Genomic DNA, 22,750 nt, shown 5'->3' with positions numbered 1-22,750 from the left:
CTCCCATTCCTGCAGGTGCAACAGGAGCTGCTGCCACACAGCAAGAACCTGTCATTTATAGTGTTATTATCTGAGAAAGCCGCACCACAACCAGAGCATCAGAAGCTGCCAACCACACAGACTCAAAGCTGACAGAAGGAAAAACCTGAAGCACTTAAGTAGCATTATTTTTCAGAAGTGAGGCACCTTCCTTCCAAGATCCAGGTGATCATCCCCATATTTATTATTCAATTTATTACCCATCTCCTTCAGCAGCAGATTCCAGAGCAAGTTATGACAATTTAAAATTCAATATTAAAAACAATTCAGACACAAGGGGGGGGGGGGCTGGAACACCTACCTCAGATGTCCAAGAGATGTGTCTTCAGCATATGTTGTCAACCCTATAATGACGTTGCCAGATGTACCTGAGTGGCTCAGGCTTTAGCAGAGGTGAAAAACACTGGTCTCTGAGCAGAACTGACTAGTGAACATCTACTTTCTAAAAGGTGTCTACCAATTAATGTAAATGTGAAGAGCAGGTTTTCAGGGTTGAATTAGATTAGCTCTTCCCACACCTGCAAAGTCTTCCCTACAAATGCCAAGTCAGCGATTTCCTTCACCCTTACAGATAGGCTTCCTCCTCTGTAAAAGAGTTTGGCTGGAGGGGAAAACAGAATGATACCAAATAAGCTCTGGTTTATGTTTGAATAGGTAAAGGGGGAGCGGATGGCGCTGTGGTCTAAACCACTGAGCCTCTTGGGCTTGCTGATCAGAAGGTCAGCGGTTTCAATCTGCATGACAGGGTGCGCTCCTGTTGCTTTGTCCCAACTTCTGCCAACCTAGAAATTCAAAAGCATGCCCGTGCAAGTAGAAAAATAGGTACCACTACAGTGGGAAGGTACACAGCATTTCCGTACGCTCTGGTTTCCATCACGGTGCTCTGTTGCACAAGAAGCAGTTTAGTCCTGCTGGCCATCCGGAAAGCTGTCTGTGGACAAACGTCGGCTCCCTTGGCCTCAAGCGAGACGAGCGCCGCAACTTCATAGTCACCTTTAACTGGACTTAACTGACAGGGATCCTTTACCTTACCTTACCTTACCTTTTATGCATGAATGATACCTAGTCAATTGCATCCCTCAGACAACCAACTAATGTGTTACACTGTTTGCTAAATGTCTGCAATAAAGTTTTATACACATGGATTTTGAGAAGACAACTACTGCTAACTTCTGTTTGGGAGGAGGAAGAGATGGGTGTTGCTTTCTGCTCATCCATCTCCTACCACAAGCTCCACTGCAACCTTTATGGCTACAAACACTGTAGAAGGCAGTTTCCCAAGCTCTTCAAATTTTTTTAACAAATAATAATAATAATAAATAAAAATAAAAATGTGCACCCCACCCCCAAGACCATTCCATTAAAACTATCCAACCTCTCAAAATTTCAACATCTCTTGCAATGGTTTAGCCCCTTTCCATTTTAACAGTACAAATTCTACGAATACTTCCCATCTATCCTCAAAATCATTTCTCCTGCATACTCCCCATCTTACCTTAATAGAACATGTTAATTTATCATTAATAGCTATATCCCACACCTCTTTATACCATTCTTCCATTTTATATTCACCTTGCCCCTTCCACTTCCTAGCTATAATAATGTGTGCAGCTGTCAATAAATTTGTGAGCAAGTCATTCATAGCCTGTGAACCTTCCACCTCATCGTAAATTGATAATGCTACTTTTTGTCAGATTTAACCCAATGATTTCTGTTATCTCCTTAAATACCCTTTGCCAAAAAGCTCTTCAATTCTTATACTCTGCCACACACAAAAACAAGCTGCTAGTACTAAGTCTTCTTATCTCAATTCTTGCCATGAATAGTTTATAGCAAGAGCAGGGAAGAAAGCTATCTGCCCATACACTCCCAAGCTCAGGCACCTGGTTTCATTTGTCTTTTGCATGGTGAGGCTGCACCACTGTGCCTACCACGTGGCAGTGGTCGCAGTGAAGAAAGCCTACTCTGCTCTGCCACTATTACGTCTGCAAGCAGTCATCCAGCAGAGCTTTTCCAAATAGTGAATGGGCTTGTAGAATCAGACTAAAAGATAGTTGCTCTGACATCCATTGAGGCCTGCTGTAACAAATTTGCAGGGCACGTTAGGAACAAGATTGTTCAGATTCAGATAGACTTGGATGCCACAGTTAGAGCAGGTCCAATGGAAGTGCCTAGAACAGTCTGTTCCATCTACAAAGGATCAGTTTGGATTACTGCAGCTTGAAGATATGGAAAAGCTTGAAGAAATGCAGCCAGCCACCTGCCTCCTTGACCTTTGCCCATCTTATCTTCTTAAAACTAGCTGTAGGGGTTTGTCTGTGTGGGTTCTGGGAGTGATTAATGCTTCAATGGAGAAGGGAAGCTATCATCTACCTTGAAGGAGGCAATGGTATTCCCCTCCTTAAAAATACCTCTGCATACCTAGAAATGTTTTCGCCCCATGGAAAACAGCCCTTTTCTGGGCAAGGTACTTGAGAAGGTGGCAGCAGTCCAGCTTCATGCATGGTTGGAGGAAGCTGATCACATAGATCCACTCCAGACACGATTCAGGTCTGTTAATGGCACTGAAACTGCATTGGTCATTCTTGTTGATGACATTTATCGAGAGATAAATTGAGGGAGTGCAACCCTGACCTTCTCCTTGGTCTCTTGGATGCTTTTGATACTCTTGACCACAGTATATTTCATCATAAGCCACTCTGGTATCTGCTGGTGCTCCCTTACTTCAGTGGTTCCACTCCTACGTCCAGGGCCATTTCCAGACTACTGTTCAGCACCATGGGGAGTGCCCTGTGGTGTCCCACAGGGTTCCATCTTGTTCGCCATGTTATTTAACATCTTTATGAAGCCTCTGGGAGCTGTCATCAAGAGATAGCTCAGTTGGTTAGAGCATGATGCTGATAATGCCAAGGTTGCAGGCTCGATCCCCATATGGGACAGCTGAATATTCCTGCATTACAGGAGGTTGGACTAGATCAGGTGTCAGCAAACTTTTTCAGCAGGGGGCCGGTCCACTGTCCCTCAGGCCTTGTGGGGGGCTGGACTATATTTTTTTTGGGGGGGGGATGAATGAATTCCTATGCCCCACAAATAACCCAGAGATGCATTTTAAATAAAAGGACACATTCTACTCATGTAAAAACACGCTGATTCCCGGACCGTCCGCGGGCCAGATTGAGAAGGCGACTGTGCCGGGTCCAGCCCCCGGGCCTTAGTCTGCCTACCCATGGATTAGAGGATGATCCTCAAGGTGCCTTCCAATTCTATGATTCTATTTGGAGTGAAGTGTCATCAATACACATATGACATCCAGCTCTAACTCTCTTTTCCATCTGAATTAGGGGAGGCGGTTGAGATGTTAGACCAGTGTTTGAAGGCAATGACTGGCTGGATGTGAGCCAATAAACTGAAGCTGAAACCTGGATTCCCATGTCCAGAAAGGGGGGGGGGGCTGCCCTGGCCAGGGTTGAACTTGCACTACTCTGGAAGGAGCAGTTTCATAGTTTGGGGGTGCTCCTGGATTCAGCACCATCACTGGAGGCTCAGGTGGCCTCAGTGGCTGCTGTACCTTATGCTCTGAAAACTTCCAGATTGGATGCAAATGCATTCTACTTGGGGTTTCCCTTGAAGCCAACTTGGAAACTTCGGTTGGTTCAAAATGCAGCAGCCAGATTAATGATTCGGGTTTCATTTAGATCTCATATACAGTGGTGCCTCACAAGACGAAAATAATCCGTTCCGCGAGTCTCTTCGTCTAGCGGTTTTTTCGTCTTGCGAAGCAACCCTATTAGCGGATTAGCGCTATTAGCGGTTTAGCGGCTATTAAAGGCTTAGTGGCTAAAAGGCTATTAGCGGCTTAGCGGCTATTAAAGGCTTAGCGGCTAAAAGGCTATTAGCGGCTTAGAAAAAGGGGGGGGAGCGAAAAAAATCGCAAGACTCGCAAGATGTTTCCATCTTGCGAAGCAAGCCCATAGGGAAAATCGTCTTGCGAAGCGCAACAAAAAACGGAAAACCCTTTAGTCTAGCGGGTTTTTCGTCTTGCGAGGCATTCGTCTTGCGGGGCACCACTGTATAACCCCTGTTTTAAAACAGCTGCTGCACTGATTGCCAGTTCATTTCTGGGCCCAATTCAAGGTACTCGTGTTGATGTTTTCTGCCTTAAATGACTCAGGCTCCAAATATCTGACAGACCACCTCCTTCCCTGCACATCCTATGAGTGCTGGGGTTGGCAGCCCTCTTGTCAGCTACTCCACCCTCAGAGAGGGCATTCTCTGTGGTAGCCTCTGTGGAACTCTGTCCCCACAGAGGTGTGACTGGCACCCTCATTATATAGTTTCTGTAGAATGCTGAAGATGCACCTTTTTACCCTGGCTTTTTTGGCATCTGAGGTACGGTATATGTTTTTAGGACCCACCTTATTTTTATGATGATAAGATGTTTTCTATTGCTTTTAATATTGTGTTTAAATGTTGTAACCTGTCCTGGGACCTTAGGGTGAAGAGCAGGAAATAAATCTGACAATAAATAATCCCGTACTATTTTCTCATTCTAGTCTCAAACTTTGTCAGAGCTAAAGCAATCCTCCCTGATCATTGCAAGCTTAAAGTTTCCTAACAAAGGAAATGTAGGGCGAATCTGATGCATCAAAAAATCAAACTGCTGAAGCCACAAACATCTACTGCCATTCCCTTCCCCCCCAACCCCCCCCCCCAAAAAAAATATACATAAGAAGCTAGCTGAGACTTAGGGCACTGCAAGAACACTTGAAAGACAGTTTTTGAAATACTGTTGCTCCCATTTTACAAAGATACAAGACTATATCATTTATTTAGCAGACAAAGCATATTTTTCAATTAGTTTGCTTTTGGCCATTTTTACAACTATAAAAAGGTGGACCAGGCAGTATGCTCAATTTGACAAGGACAGTCAATTTGAAGTTCCAGGATTTGTTTCAGAAGCTGGCTCAGACCTTGGATTCTAGATTTTACATATTATGTTGCTATTATTTTTCATTGTACAAGCGAGCTGGCTGGGGTTGGAGGAAGAGCAAAGCAGTCTCTCTGTGTATACCAATAAAGTATAATATATCTCAACGGAAATTCAAGAAATCCCTAACCTACAATCAATAGGAAGGAAGGAAGGAATTTAAAGCTATTTCTGCAATATGACAATAAAACTATCAAGTGAAGGCACTCTTTCTTCCCTTATATTTAAAAACACACAAAGCAACCAACCCCCTTCTTCACAGGCTATTCTGTGTACTCCCACCCAAGTGCTTTCTGGCCCAAGGAATCAACAGAAAGGGAAAGAGAATAACCTACTTATGCATTTTTCTGCTTTTCTTTCTGATTACACTAGTATCCTAGAAATGCAGAGATTTCGGTTAGTAGCTATGAATAGGTTTCTGTGGCACTTAAAACCAGAGCACATCTCTCTCCGCAAACAGCTCTTGCCATAAAATTCATGATATGAAGGTGATGAACCTTGACAGCTCTTCAGAGAAAATGAACACTGAATCGTTTTTTAAAAGCATAAGCAAGGCCTCAATCCCCTACAGCTTGAAAGCATTATTTCCCTTTTGGTAAATCCTGTTAGATTCTGCTCCACTCACTGTAAATCCAAGTCCTAGGTTTTCATTCTTGTTGAAGTATGTAAACACTCTTATTTCCTTTTCCCCACATCAGTATCTTCATTTCAATTTATATCTCCAGCATACAAAATCATTGCCCACTATGATCCAATGAGCTGTCACACACCTAGAACTACTAGGCACAGGAGAGTCACACAAACACTTGCTACTTTCAGGAGCGAGTTAGAAATAATTGGCCAATTAGGCTAGTCGGCATGATCATCTTTACTAATATGACCCACAAAATCTTGAACATTTCCGGGGGAGGGGGAGCCTTGGAAAGGCCAGGTGAATATTGCAGCATTATTCACAATCCATAACCCTGCTTCCTTCTCCGCAAAATCTGTGCTCACTGTCTTAAACATCTGACTAGAGAAGGTTTGTTGGGTGGATACAGCAGCAGGAATTTATCAAATTATGCCCCAACACAAGTTTCTAGGCAAAAAGCCCACTCATGAAACCTTATAATGCCCCAAGGAGCTTTATCTGTTTATTCCTTCTGTTTTTTCTAGCAGAGGTGACTCCATTCTCTTCATGCACCTGAACAGGATAAGCCACAGCCACAGAGCAGAAAAGGTCCCTAAAGGTAAAGGTACCCCTGCCCGTACGGGCCAGTCTTGACAGACTCTAGGGTTGTACGCCCATCTCACTCAAGAGGCCGGGGGCCAGCGCTGTCCGAAGACACTTCCGGGTCACGTGGCCAGTGTGACATCGCTGCTCTGGCGAGCCAGAGCCGCACACGGAAACGCCGTTTACCTTCCCGCTAGTAAGCGGTCCCTATTTATCTACTTGCACCCGGAGGTGCTTTCGAACTGCTAGGTTGGCAGGCGCTGGGACCGAACAACGGGAGCGCACTCCGCCGCGGGGATTCGAACCGCCGACCTTTCGATCGGCAAGCCCTAGGCGCTGAGGCTTTTACCCACAGCGCCACCCGCGTCCCTGTAAAAGGTCCCTACAGTCCCACAAATAGAAACCATACAATAAACACAACAGAGAGTCAAGAAATTTATCTGTTTGGTAAGTGACTAGCAACAAATTGACTAGGGTGCAATGGGAGAAGCAAAATCTTATTCTCTAGAGCAAAACAAAGGTGGCAATGTGGCCACACACATATCATCCTTAGCAGGTTACAGTGTTTCTGCCTAACTACCATACATGTCAAGAGATACAGGTTAGGAACTTGGTTCTCTAGCCCTTGAGAGCAAAGAAAGCAGCTCATAACCACCAAAACACTGTGGTAAGTGGCACAATGCAGCACTAAAAAACCCAACCCAACCCAACCACCTACTTAGACAGGGCAGCCAGCCGAAATAAGGGAACATCCAATTTTCCTTTAAAAGCATTTGTCATTGAAGTTACAAGGATGAGCACAAGAGCAGCCTACAACCTCAGCCCAGTTGAACAACTTCAAAAAACCGTTCAGTCCAACTTGTTTCTAAGGAGTTGTAAACTGACTGAAATAGGACAGGATCTTGAATCTACATAATCCAAGTAAGTCAGGAATCCACTGGGAAAGCAAAAAAGCCCCCTCCCAAAACTGCTATCATAGCTGCTTGCAGGTCCAAACATACCAATTTACTTTCTAACCTTGCAGTGTCTGAGATGGTATATCAGAGAGCACAGTTTGTCATTTCTTCACTACTAGTGTGTCATCACTAATTTTGACTACACTATTCTAATATTCAATGTTTAACATTTTTTGCTTCAATTAGAATAACTGTGATTGGTCCAATCTGTTTTAAAAAGAAAAATGGCATACAACCTTTTCTTAAAAGCGGGGGGGGGGGGAGTACAGTTAATCTACGTCAGGAGATCCAGGTTCTGAATTCTTGCTTAAGAACTTAAACAAGTTAGTATCAGACTAATGTCTATACTAAGCCAGCATTTTTAAAAATGCATTTATTTTGGCAAGAATCCAAAGAAACAGGTGTTAACAGGGGTCATTGAAAGTTAGCCATGGCCTACTTTCTGGCTAGCTCCAATCCAACAGCAAAAAACAGTGAGCACATAGCAGAGATGATTCTGCAACCAATCCTGAGAAAACCAGCTTTTTTAGAAGAGAGTATAACAAAGACAATGGAGGTGACCAACAAATGTTGAGGTTGTATTGTGACCCAACTGCCCATGCCCTTATGAAAATCACCACTTTCATAAATAACCTTAAGCAAGAATAATCTGAGCAAGTCTCTCAAGCCCTGAACCTGCTAGACAAGATCAGGATGAGAAATTGTGTCACACAATTAATGGAGAATATTCATTTCCGTGTGGATTATTTCTAAGGACTACTTCATACATTCATTTTTATATGGACATAATTCTCATGTAGGAAACTGCACATGTTCCACATATACACATTGACACATGTGATAAACACATATTTTGTTGCATCTCCATATTGCAGAAACCCAGCCAACTGAAGTCACATACACATATCTGTGGCAAAACATTAACCATATGCAGCCATCTTTATGTGGGTCATCATTCAATCTCTTAACAGAAGCAGTATCAATGTAGGACTTTTATCAAGCATGAAACAGTTACAATTTCAAGTCATTATACAACAATATGACCCTACCTTGAAAGAGTGCTTATTAGGACAAAGATGGAATATTTGTTCCCTAAGAGATGATATACCCCGGCAAACATCTACATGTGGAGGTTCAACAGACACCTGATCAGTTACATCTCATACAGCCGACAAGGTCACAGCTGTTGTGTCCCCCACAGGAGTTTTGATAGTTTTTAAACAGCAAAATAATCATTTATTTCCAATGATCTTCCAGATTTAGAAGCAGATTTAGCCTTCCTTGGTACAAATATCAGCCTGGTCCCAGTAAAATGTAAGACTCTGGCTTCATTTCCAGCTCATGACCAACAACAAGCCCATCATATACTATGGGACAAAATATGCCCTTTACAGCAAAGAAGAACACTGTGGTCTTTGGCATTACTGTGGAGACCCTAATTTCCAGCAGCAGTACCCTACCAGGCCCAGCCACCAGCCCACATCTTACCTTCTCTGCCTTGACCTTTTTGAGCTGTCGACACTCACTGTCACCATCTTCCAGCTCCGTCTTAATTCCCAAAGGATTGAGTGCAGATCCTGTGTCAATAGCTATACTTCCAAGCTGCTCAGCGGCGGCAGCAGCGGCGGCAGCAGCAGCAGGCTCTGATCCTTGGCCGCCATCATACTGCCCAACCCTAACAGCCAAGGCAAGAGGCTGGAGTACACTGGGCTCCTTCTCTGCTGGAGCACCCGCACCCTCACTCCTTTCCTTCTTACTCTTGGACGAACCCCCCTCCTTCTCTTTCTTTGAGTTGGCCACATTTCGAGAAGCCTTGGCCGATTTCTCAGAGCCCTTTGGGGCAATGGCAGCCACCAAGCCACTAGAGTTCACGCCATCACCAGGCCGCCCCTGAACCTCCTTCTTGCCACTGGTCCCTTCACTTGGAGTGAACAGGGAGGATCCTGGGGCAGCCTTGCCACTGTCCTTGCTACTCTTACTCCGTTTGGATTTGGATTTGCTTTCCTTGCTCTGTGGACCTGGCACTGGGGTCACAAACTTGATGTTCTCCGGCAGTGTCGCCACAGCATTCGGTGCTGGTAGCCCCACCTCCTTGGAGCCTGACATTTCCAATTTTTGTTGGTCCTTTTCCAAATCCGCGTCCAGGTCAATGATGAGATTCCCTACTCCAATGTCCCATTCATCCCCACTGTCATACGTCTCAACTGGGTTTGCATCCACTCCTTTCCCTCCGGAAGCTCCACTGCTCAAGGACATCTTAGAGTTAACGACCCACCTCAAGGTTCAAGCCTCTTGTCTGCTCCCTCAGCCTTTGGGTATGAAGTAGCAGCTTCGGCTATGTTCTCAAGCCTCCAGTTATCAAGGTGCGCCCAGATGACAACATAATTGCTGAAAGGGAAAGTAAGAACAATGGATATTACATTGCAGTTACTCAAGAAATGGGTCTAAGAACCAGTACACAAGCATATATGGGAAGGTGTTCACATTCAGACAAATAAAGATACACATGCAGACCAGCTGAGCATATACTTATCTGTTCCCCATACTTGTACTACCCAACTGGTGTTACACTACCATCAAAAGGCCTACACCAATGCCACTGGTGGTAAAATACTACCATATAATTGCAATGTGTAGGTGGACTATAGTAGAGCTAAGTTCCTCTCCCCACACCAAAGTGCTTTTATGATCAAATTAAGGCACCAAAGTTAAGATAGCATACCGGGCCTTGTTACGTTAGCACATCACAGAGAGAAGCACAAATCCCAAAGTATTAAGGCAATATGCTGCTTGTCAATCTGTCCTACATTGTCATACCCATTGAAAATATTTTTTTTAAAGCACCATAACTGTAAAACTGCATACATGCATACAATGTTATTTGTATGCTGGCTTCCCACAGTTCAAACCTCACTCAATGTGACTTACAACACCAAAAAAATACACAATGGAATTCATCATAAAAATAATAATAAAACATTAAAAGTATGCATTTTCGTATGCATTTCATGACAGGCAACCAGCCTTTTGTGAGGAAGTGGAGATGTCTGGTCGCCAGGTCTAGTGCATAATATCTTTAACTGGCTGGCTGATGTGGCCACAATGCCACACCAGTCAGGTGGTATGGGGGGCAGCATGGAACCAAAATACATGCCTCTTTTGGTGCTGCACTGCCTTGGCTAGCCAGGCTCAGAAGCACTTGAACAGGGGCAACCCTTGCGCCCGCTCAAAGGTGCCACCCGTCTCTCCAGTATGAGCCGCCACTTTGTTTCTTTCCCTGCTTCATGCTTGAGAGGTGAGAGAGTCTGGTGAGCTCTTTGGGCTCCCTGCCTTCTTCCTTTAAATCTTTTATTGCTGAAATGATCAACTCACAGGTGGGGGGCAGTGAAAGAATCAGAGAATCAGAGTTGGAAGGGACCCTAAGGATCATCTGGACCAGTGATGGCCAAACTTGGCCTTCCAACTGTTTTGGGACTACAATTCCCATCATTCCTGACCACTGGTCCTGTTAGCTAAGGATGATGGGACTTGTAGTCCCAAAAACAGCTGAAGGGCCAAGTTTGGCCATCACTGATCTAGACCAATCCCCTGGAATGCAGGAATATGCGGCTGTCCCTTATGGGAATCAAACCTGCAACCTTGGAGATATCAGCACCGTGCTCTAGCCAATGCAGATGATCTGACGATACCCGATTCTCTCACTCGCCCGCTCACCCCTCTCTTTTTGTTAAATGCCCTGTTTGTGAGGTATACTATGTGATCATCCTGCTGACTTGTGGCACTTTACTGCTCTCTCGGCAGCTTTGAATAGGAATGGGGCTCTGCTGGGGAAGAGGGCCAAACATGAATTTACTTGAGATGCATTGCTGACAGGGGCAGAGGGGGCAGAAATGGGAGCAATACACTGCCAGCAACAGCATCATTCATTCCTTTAGGTTCGCTAGAGCCCTGTGGCTTATCAGCTTAGAAACAGTATGAACGGTAAAATTAAATCAGCAAACACCCATGTAAAGCATTCTCAAGTTGCAGGCGGAAACCAAAATCTGGGCTGGTCCAGAAAGTGCCCATAGCATCCTAATTTGTTCTTACCTGAAAAGACTAGGTAACAAACTCTGTACAGCAGGGAAGGAGGAATGTTTTTAAAGCTCTTGTAACTTGTGTGTGTGTATCTGAGACCTACTCTCCCATTACAGCATGCATATTTTTCCTGCAAGGAATTGCATTAGCAATTGGGTGTGTTTGTGTGTGTAAATTTATTTTAAACCTGCCATTTTGGCACTGATCTGCAGGGCAATGCAGCACCAAAAGACACCATGAACCTCTACTTCAGTCACAAACTCCTCTCCCTGCACACCCCGCTGGCGCACAAAAAAGAAGAAGCAAAAAAGCAAGACAGAGAAAAAGAGTGGGTGGTAGATCCCCTAAGCCCAGCCAGTCAGACTTCTTTCCTGTGAGCCCTAGAACAGGCTGCTGCTGGGCACTCGTATTTCCCTTCAAGGCAAAGCAAGCAGCGCACAAAGCCTTGCTTCTCTGCCTTATCACAAGCAGCATGGAGGACGCGTGCTGCTCCTTGTTGCAAAAGAAACATCTTTTAGCTCAAGAAGCCAATTCCCTCTCCCAGAAGCCAAATACCAGGGAAGAGTCACTAGTCACTCATCCTTACATGCCACGCTTTGGAGAAACAGAACTGCTGTGTGGGAAACAGCCTTTAAACTGGTGCATATTCTATTAAATAGAATATTTTAAAGATAGAAGAAGGCAGGATGGAATTGTATGATCTTTTAAGTGCAATACAGTGGTACCTCGGTTTAAGAACAGTCCTGTTTAAGAACAATTTGGTTTACAAACTCCGCAAAACTGAAAACAGTGTCTTGGTTTGAGAACTTTACCTTGGTCTAAAAACTGAATCCCAACGGTGGAAGGGCACTGGCGGCAGGAGGCCTCATTAGGGAAAGTGCGCCTCGGTTTAAGAACGGTTTTGGTTTAAGAACAGACTTCTGGAACGGATTAAGTACGTAAACCGAGATACCACTGTAATTCAAACTACAAAGGGTCACTATTACTTGCACCTTTTTACTGGAAGTGTAAAACAAAATAAAGGAGTTCATTTTTTTAGGGAAAGCTCATTTTTTATGTCAGAATAAATGATAAGTTAGGGTTTGTGTAAACAACCAATGAGGATTTTCATGCTAAATCCTAATTATCAATATAGAAAGGTAGGGGGGTTTTTTAGGTGCAAACATTTCCCACAGACTTCCTCTCCTCCGTATTCATGGAGTTAACATACTACAACTGCAATGGTAACTTGGGGTGGAGGCAAACCTTCAAAGAAACCAAAGATCTTAAAATGGTGGAGCATCACACTACTTTTATAAATATTTGCATCAGTGCTCCTGTACGAGGGAAGTGCTTTTCTTTACACAAATAAAAATATTTGAACTTTGAAAATAATCATGTTATGTGAGCATGAGTGGACAGAGTAAGACAATGTCACTCGCTGGCAACTCCACCTATCACAGAAGCTGTGAGTTTTGCAAACTGAAAGAATAAGGTTCTCACCAGTGTGGTTAGAGTATCTGTTATTAAAATGTGATATTAACAATGTGTCACTGGTGTGAATTGTGTTCATGCGTTTTGAAAAAATAAATGGAAAGTGCTGCTGTATGGGGAGTAGGCAGGTGACCAGCCATTCTGTTTTTGCACCCGTTACCCAGGCTTCAGGAGCCATTGCTGAATAGCTTTTCTATCCCAGTTTCTAACACTGCTAGCAATAAAAAGGAAAACCCAAATTTTCATACACAGTTTGATGGCTGAAGAAGTAGATTATTGTTATTATTAATTTGCTTGTCACTTCTCACAACCAAGGAATTCTTGAAGCAACTTAAAAGAAGAATTCAGCACACAAACTCATTGAAACAATACTATACAACCTTTGCTCTGGCATGAAAAAGATGACATGTTGGCACCCTGCAAGCTTTCCTTGGGAGTATTTCATGAGCTGCAACTGAGAAGGCCCATTCTCTCACTGACACCCTCCAAGCATCTGTTAGTGGGGCATGCAGTGAAGGGCCTCAGATTATGGCTCTGGCAAATAGCTATGGGGAAAGGTTAGATAGAGCTGTGCAGATACGCAACATGTGAAGACCAAAAGTACACAAAATAGTAATGCTTGGAATGCATAATGGTTGTCCCCATCAGCCTAGGCTACAATTACTAAGTGACCAAGCACACTATCTTCATGAAGACTCTATACAGTGGTACCTCGGGTTACAGACGCTTCAGGTTACAGACTCCGCTAACCCAGAAATAGTACCTCGAGTTAAGAACTTTGCTTCAGGATGAGAACAGAAATTGTGCGGCGGCGGCACAGCAGCAGGCCCCATTAGCTAAAGTGGTGCTTCAGGTTAAGAACAATTTCAGGTTAAGAACGGACCTCCAGAACAAATTAAGTTCTTAACCCGAGGTACCACTGTACATCAAGTATTTCCCCGGAGGCTACAAAGTAGCAAGCCAGTCACTCCACAAGATAACTATATGGCAATTATATTTTCAAAAGATAATTAACACGTGAAATGGCATTCTTCCTAGCAGTGAGCCAAATTCCACCAAAGGGTAGTTTCAGGTACACCTTTGAAACCCATGGCTGCCCCACCAGCTTTGGCTCTCCTTTAAGTGTTTTGATTTTCTGCTCCTCCATCCTGCTCACAAGAGACTGATGATCTGCCATGTTTACAAATGGGAAACACTTAAAGCTGACATTGTTTTCAAAGGAGTCTAAAAGGGTTGCTTGGCAGTATATAGCCAGAAACAGGTACCCTGAGCCATGTCAAAGACTGAGTCATCTGAGGGGCTGAGATAGCCAAGCTTTTTTCCAACCACTGTCTACAGAATCTCTGGTTCCTTAATTCTAATAATTTGCCCCCTGACAGGTCATTATAGATTTTTAACCCCATGAGCCAATGCTTGGTATCTGAGCAAGATATACAGACTTCTTATCTCTCTTTTTTTCAGTCCTCACAATAGTGATTTTATTAAATTAATTGCTTTTATAAAACATTGCAGATGTCATAATTGTTAACATAGCAATGTGCCCAACTGTCATAACTGTTGAAGTTTGCTAATCAGGATTCCTCTAAATGGGGGAAAAAGAAGAAATGAAAAACATCAAAGTCTTGTGAGAGCTTAACTAAAGCCACAAAAAACTGGTGATAAAGAATTCTCCCAAAGAGTCAGAAAAAAATGTGTATAAAGCCACAGGTTTCCCCCATCCAAAGCAACAGAACCAGCCTCTGTTCTAACCCAAACATAGGGTTTATTATCTTAATGGTAAAGAAAGTGTAAACTCAGGGGAATGTTCCATGCAGCTGTGGAGTCAGAAGCAGCTTTCAAAATCTACAGTCTGTTGAGCCCTCCCCTTGCACTAAACCATAGTTTAGTGCTACCTGCCACCCTGGAATGCTTTGGCTGCCTGGCTTGTTAAGATACTATCACTGAGCCTTTATTTCCACAGCTGAGATCATAAGCAACCTCCCTCCTGCATGGGCTAGTCTGAAGGAAGGTCAGAGGAAAATGATCAATCTGTTTCATCTCCCTTCGTCATTACAGAACAAGAGGATGGCCTCAGTCAAAAAAGCAGACAATCCCCAGCCTACACACACTAAGAGCTCCTTGAACACCAACCTTGTATGACTCAGTTTTTTCATCTGAAGAAGTTGAAACACTAACTATAGTGCTCATAGAACCATAGAGTTGCAAGGGGCTTGAGGGTCATCTAGTCCAACTCCCTGCAATGCAGGAATCTCAACTAAAGCATCCAAGAAAGATGGCCATCCAACCTTTGCTTAAAAACCTCCAAGGAAGGAGAATCCACCACCTCTTGAGGGAGCCAATTCCATAGTCAAACAGTTCTGTCAGAAAGTTATTTCTGATGTTTAGTTGGAATCTCCTTTCTTGTAACTTGGAGCCATCGGTTCGAGTCCATTGACCATGGTATCCTTCTGGGCCGTTTAAGGGGATTGGGAGCTGAGGGCATTGTTATGCAATGGTTCCACTCCTTCCTTCTGGGCAGTGTCCAGTGTTCGGTGAGTGACACTGAGATGCAACACCAGTGGGCCTTCTGGTGGTTCCCTCAATGCAAGAAGTTACAGGGAACCAGGCAGAGGGCCTTCTTGGGACTGGCACCCAACCTACGGAATGCTCTCCCACCAGATGCCAAATGGATAAGAAACTGTACAACCTTTAGAAGACATCTGAAGGCAGCACTGTATAGGCACTTTTTTAATATGTTTTTAGTACAGGGTACTACTACTACTACTAATAATAATAATAATAATAATAATAATAATAAAATACTGAGCAAACAGTTTCTATAGTAAACACATACAGACTCACCACAGAAGAGTGACACACTGAAATCAAGGTGCAAATTGGGGTTAGTAAAACTCCTATTTTCAAAACTTTAACTTCTCAACTTTTAACTTTTCCTTGCAATTACAATCTACAGTGGTACCTTTGGATACGAACGGGATCCCTTCCGGATCCCCGTTCGCATCCTGAAGCGAACGTAACCCGTGCTGCGCGTCTGCGTGTGCACGGGTCACGAGTCGCCGTTTCCGAGCATGCGCATGACGTCATTTTGACCATCTGCGCATGCGCAAGCAGCGAAAGCCAGAAATAACGTGTTCCGTTACTTCTGGGTCGCCACAGAGCGCAACCCAAAAGCGTTCAACCTGAAACATATTTAACCTGGTATGACTGTACACCAAGATACACTTGAATGTCTCCAGATTTCCAGAAGACTAAGTTCAGATAGTGAATCAGTGTAACAGAAACATGCATTTATACCATCTAATGTTTTTGATACCACATATTAGTGCATATATCCAAAGCTACTTGATTTTGTTCATACAGATTACAAAGGCAAAATTAACTACACTTAAACAGCATCCTCGTGCTCATCTCAAACTAATGGTGACTCAACCCACGCAAACCTACAACTATTGCCCCAAAACAAAAAAAGACTGTTCCTACACATGTGGAAGAACATGAAAAAGCTGCCCTATAAAAGCTAGCATAGCTCTCATCTCCCACACCTGGCTGCCTCCATACCAAATTTTAAAACAAGAAATAAAAAAAAATAAAAAGGAATAAAATGCAATTTAAAATAATATGAATATTTTAAGGCAATGGATATGCCCACTGTGTTATAGAGTAATATTTGTCAACTTTATAATATTTGTCAGCACTCCCTTCAAGTGCCTTGTCAACCTCCTTCCCTCTTCTTGCTGCCAGCCTCAGCTTTATTCCTCAGAGGAAGGTAGTGCCTCCTCCTCCTGTGACTTCCACTTCATCCTGCTCACCTGCTGAGTGATGCACTTACAGTGCTACTCATTTTATAAACTTGATGGCTCTCAAATGGCAAATATTTCTTAACTCCACTTTCATCACTATTTAACCCCTTAATCCTCATTCCAACTGTAACCATGAAACTGCATTTGCTCACATTCATCCTACTCCAACTCCACCCCAAAATATTAAAGTAATACCTTTTAGGCCAAAGTATCGTATGTTTTTGCCTGAAAAATTATATTAAGCAGTGTGAACATCCGATTAATATTTATAAAATTGTACCCTGTCCTTCCTCAGATTCCTAGGTGGGATTTAAGCAATCCACATTGCATATTAAAAAATGTATTTAAATCTAGCACGTCATCATTACTATCAAAGAAAGTAATAGACAAGATGGACCTTTTACAATCAAGATAGAGATGCTTTGACTAAGGCAATCTTTATTCCATTTCTAACTAAAGACAGAGTAGGGAGAATGTGTGTGTTTGTTTGTTTCTATCTGCCTGCCTGCCTCCCTGTGTGTGAGGGAGAGAAGCGTATAAATGAGAAAATATAGGACAGAAAGCCCGATAAACATTTTATATTATCTTGCTTTACAGAAAACACACTATGCCAGAGCCCAGCTGCATGAGTCAGTTGGAAGTGACAAAAAAACACAAGCCCTGCCTACAAGGCATCTGGATGAAAGGGACAAATGAGCTGAGAGAAAGGCACGTTTGGCAAATCCTGACCGTGATCAACTCCACCTGGAAACCTGTGTCCCCACTGTGGAAGGATGTGCAGATCCAGAATTGGCCTCCACAGTCACTTATGGACACACTGTTAGGACCATATTGATGGAAGACAATCTTACTTTGCTACGAGTGATCGCCAAAGAAAAAGAATACTACACGTCCCAACAAATATGTAGCTTCATTCAAAATTATAGCAGTATTATACAATAAACCCTAACTAAGCCCCCACATAGAGGCCAGGTGCTGTTGACAGCTCCTCTAAGTCACAGTCAACATAATCAATGGTCAGGGATTATGTTGTTAAGTCCAACAACCTCCAGAGGGCATCATATTGGCTACCACAGACTTGCTCCTGGCACCCTGCCTCACAGAGTGTTCAGTAGAGAGAAAAGATATAAAGGCATCTGAAAACCAGATGGAAAAAAACCCCACCCGAGTGTACAAATCCCTCTCCACTTCCTCCCTGCCACACAGAACTCATCGATACACAGCTGAAAGTACATGTATTCACTTGTCCAGTTGGCAATCTTCCAATAGGCAATTCTAAGAGAAGCCCTGGAACAGGAATACTAAGGGAAATGGCTTCTCACTTGGAAAACTGTACACATGCAGTGGCCTGACATAAATAATTCAGCTCCATTAAGGGCTGCAACCTCTATAAACCACATCTACGTTCCTAGAAGCAGCCATGTCATTAGAGTTCACTTTGAACTCGCAGCCCCTATCAAAACACTTCTAACAAATCACATAAGGCAACTCTCAGGAAAGCACTGCACACAGATCAGTATGCAACCAAGGGTTCATTGTGCCTTAACTCACAGTGGCTGCTCCCAGGCTAGCCACAACAGCTTGCATTACACTTCTGACCTTTTGTAGTGAAACAATAGGCAGAGAAAACCTAACTGGGAATGACTGGACACCCAAAGGAGAATTGATCCCATTAAAAGTTCAGTGCATATAAAGAGAATGTCTCCTACACCAGTCTGTTCAAATCTGCAGACTCTGGGATTAGCTTCTGGTTGCTTCCAGACATGAGTGACTGCAATTTTCACCCTGATTAACTTTCAGGAATGCTTGCACTGAGGAACAGCAGAAACAGTGGAAAATCTCCAGCACCAGGCAACTGCTGCTCTAGAGCATGGCAAAGGTAACAGGATTTCAGATTACTGCTCCGCTTTACTGGGATCAGTCCAAGACAGCATATGTGCCTTCTGGCTCCAGACAACCCCTGGGAAAATAAGTCAGGAACAATCAGAGCAATTGGAGCAGAACAGGGTAAGTTTCAAGCTGCAACATCTCAGTCAGAAAAAATATAGCAGACCCTACCTGGGAAGCCTAGGAACAAACTCTGTTAAACCCCAGCCAGTCCCTTTACTGTCCATTTTTCCAGAGGTCAGAGCAGAAACATGAGCGGCTGCTGTGTTCAGGAGCCGCTCCTTCCGCCATCTCTTGCTGGCAGCCAGCCTGTGTCTTTCTTCTATACACTACCTCTACACAGGATCCTTTTTTGTTTCCTTTTATGACTAAAGAAACCCAGAGGGATGTATCTTGCTTTGCAGAGGAAGCTGCAGTGCTCTTAGCTCCTCAGACTACAGAGCTGTGCTCTCTCCAGCTGCCTTGTTTAGGTTTTTTTTTTTTTTAAAAAAAAAAGAAAGCCATAAAAAACAGGAATCCTTTCGTAGCTTTCTTTTTAAGATGTTCCTCTCTTCCTCTGTCTCTCTCCAATGATGAAAACAATGTTGAATGAAAGCCAGCTGGCAGCCAGAAGAAGAGATGAGAAATCTGCACAAAGGAGCTTCCTAACTAGCTGCTTTCAGTTCAAGGAACGTCTGCTGGCAGGGGGAGGGGGGCATCTTTGCTTCTCCCTATCCCAGGAAGACTATATCAGACAACAGAAATGTGCTATTGCTGCCTCCCTCCACCCCATGAGTCTTCTCTACAGTACTGATGCACAGCCGTAATATAAAATGTTGCAAGCACATGCGTGAATTGGAGAAAAGTGTTGTGAAACACTACAATCATGCACACACATTCACTTATTCCTCCAACCCAAACAATTAGGCTTGAAAAAAGTGATTGTGCTTCCCCACACAGCCTGATGTTGGTGTGGTGTGTGACCTTCCTGGAGGGTGCAGCAGGAGAGTCAAGTTTTAACCTTTACTCCCCAAGTGCAATCTCCAGGAAAGAAGAAAGCCAGTGTGGTACCAGCGGTTAAAATGTCAGACCAGGGCCTGCGAGAACACAATTCAAATCCCCACTTGGCCTGGATGACTTTGGGCCAATCGGTGCTTCTCAGCCTAACCAACCTCACAAGCGTTGAGAGGAGGAGGGCGAGAACCATGCACGCCACCCTGAGGTCCTTGGAGAAGGAAGGTGAGATACAAATGCAACGAACAAACCAAATCAACACAGGAATGCACCATCCAGCAACAATTAGGCTTGGAAAAAAGTATTTTATAGGATACAAAAGACTTCTTTTCAGGCAGCTGTGTGTGTGCGCACATGGAGAGAAGTGGCAGAGGGTCAGGACCCTGCAGGCACCAGGGAAGGCCTCTGTGGCAATATACACACCCACATTAACCATGCTGGAGACTCAGGATCCCTTCCAACACTACAATTCTATTATTTTATTTATTATTACCTAATAATGCTTGAAATGAAGCATCAGAATACAAAAAATTAAAATTGTTTTGGGGATTCACGTCTTTAAATAGGTCTACACAATATTCAGTTGTAGTAAAGAAATACAGGAGGCAAAAAAAAACACCTCAAAAGGATCTCAGAGCAAGTCTATTTTTAGTTTGTGTGCTCTGTAGTAGAAAATGAATCAGATTAAATGAACCACCTTTATTTTTCAACCAAAATAATAGCTTGAGTGGGAATAAGGTACAAAGGCCCCAATATGGCTAAGATAGCATCAAAACTAAGCAACCCAGGCCATATACTTCAAAAGACGGTTTTTTATTGTACTACCAGTCATTTTTAGAAAAAACTATTCAAAGCCCTAATAAACTGCAACTAAGGCATCAGATTAAAATGCATCACGCAATATACATTTTAAGTATATATAGCTCAGTTAAGTTCTTGACCAGTTCTGTTATTTTAGGAAGGCTATTTTTGAATTCTACCCGTTCTACCTGGACACTGAGGTCCAGCACCGAGGGCCTTCTGGCGGTTCCCTCACTGCGAGAAGCCAAGTTACAGGGAACCAGGCAGAGGGGTTTCTAGGTAGTGGCGCCCACCCTGTGGAATGCCCTCCCACCAGATGTCAAAGAGAACAACAACTACCAGACTTTTAGAAGACATCTGAAGGCAGCCCTGTTTAGGGAAGCTTTTAATGTTTGATGTATTGCAGTGTTTTAATATATATTTTTTGAAAGCGGCCCAGAGAGGCTGGGTAAGCCCAGCCAGATGGGTGGGGTATAAATAAACAATTAATTTATTATTATTATTATTATTATTATTATTATTATTATTATTATTATATAAAATAGCATCCAGCATCTGAATGGTGGCAAAGTTCACCGCCTCTGTCTCAGGCACCCTCGTGCCAAGTTTTCTGATGATACCTCAAGGTGCCTGAACCTATGCTGAAAAATGGGAAAGTCATGTCAAATTCACGTTTTGGTATGGCATCTGGCATCCAAACATTGGCAATGATCAAAGTTGCCAACTCAGGAAGGTTTGTGCTGAGTTTGGCAATGAAATCTCAAGAGGCAGCTGAACCTATGGAGGACAGAAGAACAGACAGACAGAGAAACCACTTTCCAAAATATATAGTAGATAATAATCAAGATCTTCCTCCTCCCAAACCCGTTACTTGTGTAAGTATTACAAGACAGAAGAGCCACGGGCAGAAGAAACAGATTTGAGTCAATACGGCTCTAAGTTATATAAAAGCTAAAGCCTAGTAAGTTAACATGTTCCTCCAAAAATAATTCGCGGTTCCATCAAAACTGGTCCTGAGCACCTGTGTGCCTGACAAAGTAAATGACCCACTTCTAGCACATTGTGACGTACATTTTTTAAACCCTTTCCTAAACTTTCAGATATGAGTGCCAGAAGAATGTCAGCTCAGCATTAGAATGAAAGACCACAAAGCATTCATATCTGTTAAGAATCTTAAATTATAAATAGCCTTTGCTGCACATTTTCCTAATATATTAAGTCTTATAATCCATAACCACAACTAGTATGCAAGCAACAGAGAGTTCAACTTGGACATTTTGACCCTTCAATAAAATATGCAAGACTGCTTGAAACTGCAGAGCAGGCAAAAGCAAGCTCTTAGCACCTCTGGAAGTCCACTAACACTGCACACCCTAAATAATACAGAGTTTTGTATGAAAATGCAAACCTCATATATCACTACTCAAAAGTGCAATGGTCCTGTTCAGAATTCCCACACATTAACAATGCAACCTTAAGCATGTTTACACAGACATAAGCCCCATTGAGCTCTATGGTGCTTACTTCCTGGTAAATATGTGTATAGTATTGTGTTCCCATTCCATTATTAAGGTGGCCCAGAGTAATTAAACTTCATTGTTCCAAAGAGTTTAAGCACACCAAATTATAAAGTCTGTTCTCAAAAGGATTCACAACCTTTAATAAATTCTACCCTGGCCAATTCTAGAATGAGCAGCAAACCTCTGGGGGTTTTTTTGGGGGGGGGGGTTAATAAAAAGTGCTTATAGCAAGATTGTTCTACAAAACTAGATCTCTCCATTTGTGCAAAATGCTTGTTCAAATATTATTTCAGCTCCCACTACTGAAATGTGGGTGGTGGGGTGGGGATTTGTTGGGAACAATTTGAACCACCTATAATTTTAGTATTCTGGGTGGCTGCGTCATGCGGTTGTGGAATTTGAAGGTAAATGCCTGTTCCACACCAATGAGCACCCAGGAAAAAGCAATTATTACAGGACACTTTTTTAAAGAAAACTTCAAAGCACTCTTAACAAAGGCAGACTACATAACTGGATCGATCTAAATAAACCATGAGCAACACCTATAACTTCAACCTCTGGAAAACAAACCTTGTGGCCGGATTCAGGGGGGGCATCTGCAAAACAATGGCCTAGAATGCCCAGGGAGTGACCTCTACCCTAACCTCATGGCCTGGCTCCTCAAAAAGGTCACTGGGTGCTGTCTGCTGCATGGCTTGTTCTTTCCTTCCTGGGCCCCAGTGCATTTGGGCAGGAGACAGACTGGACTAAGGGCCTCCCTAGGGAAACTATGAATAGGCAGCTCTGGAAGCCTTGCTGCCTCCACTGGAGACAAAATATATATATATATCTCAGATTCTAAACATGATGGCCTTTTGCTTTATGGGCTAATGGCCTCAGTTCCAAGCGTTCAATAATTAATTAAGCAAGGCATGCTGGAGCTAGGTGGGGCTTTGCATGTGGCAGAATGCTTACCTGCACTTGCGATATTTCTTCTGCTGTCATGTGTTAACCTCACTACTGGG

General features: G+C 43.3%; 1 protein-coding gene across 5 annotated transcripts in view; it reads right to left on the bottom strand.

Annotated features, from left to right (window-relative positions):
* ZNF609 (zinc finger protein 609) overlaps positions 1 to 22,750 on the bottom strand; it is a 112,653-nt gene that overhangs the window by 77,294 nt on the left and 12,609 nt on the right. For 3 of the 5 annotated variants that reach the window (XM_028706016.2, XM_028706014.2, XM_028706015.2), the window contains exon 2: positions 8,684 to 9,583. The exons of 1 other annotated variant lie outside the window; for it this stretch is intronic. In XM_028706016.2, coding sequence (XP_028561849.2) covers positions 8,684 to 9,451 — 768 coding nt within the window. In that variant the 5' untranslated portion in view covers positions 9,452 to 9,583. The remainder of the gene's footprint in view (positions 1 to 8,683; positions 9,584 to 22,750) is intronic. One more of the 5 variants, XM_028706017.2, reaches the window with a different exon arrangement.

Source organism: Podarcis muralis, chromosome 14 (genome assembly GCF_964188315.1).
Source record: "Podarcis muralis chromosome 14, rPodMur119.hap1.1, whole genome shotgun sequence".
NCBI classification, from domain to species: domain Eukaryota; kingdom Metazoa; phylum Chordata; class Lepidosauria; order Squamata; family Lacertidae; genus Podarcis; species Podarcis muralis.
Note: the sequence above shows the minus strand (reverse complement) of the source record. Positions and strands in the feature narration are given on the sequence as shown.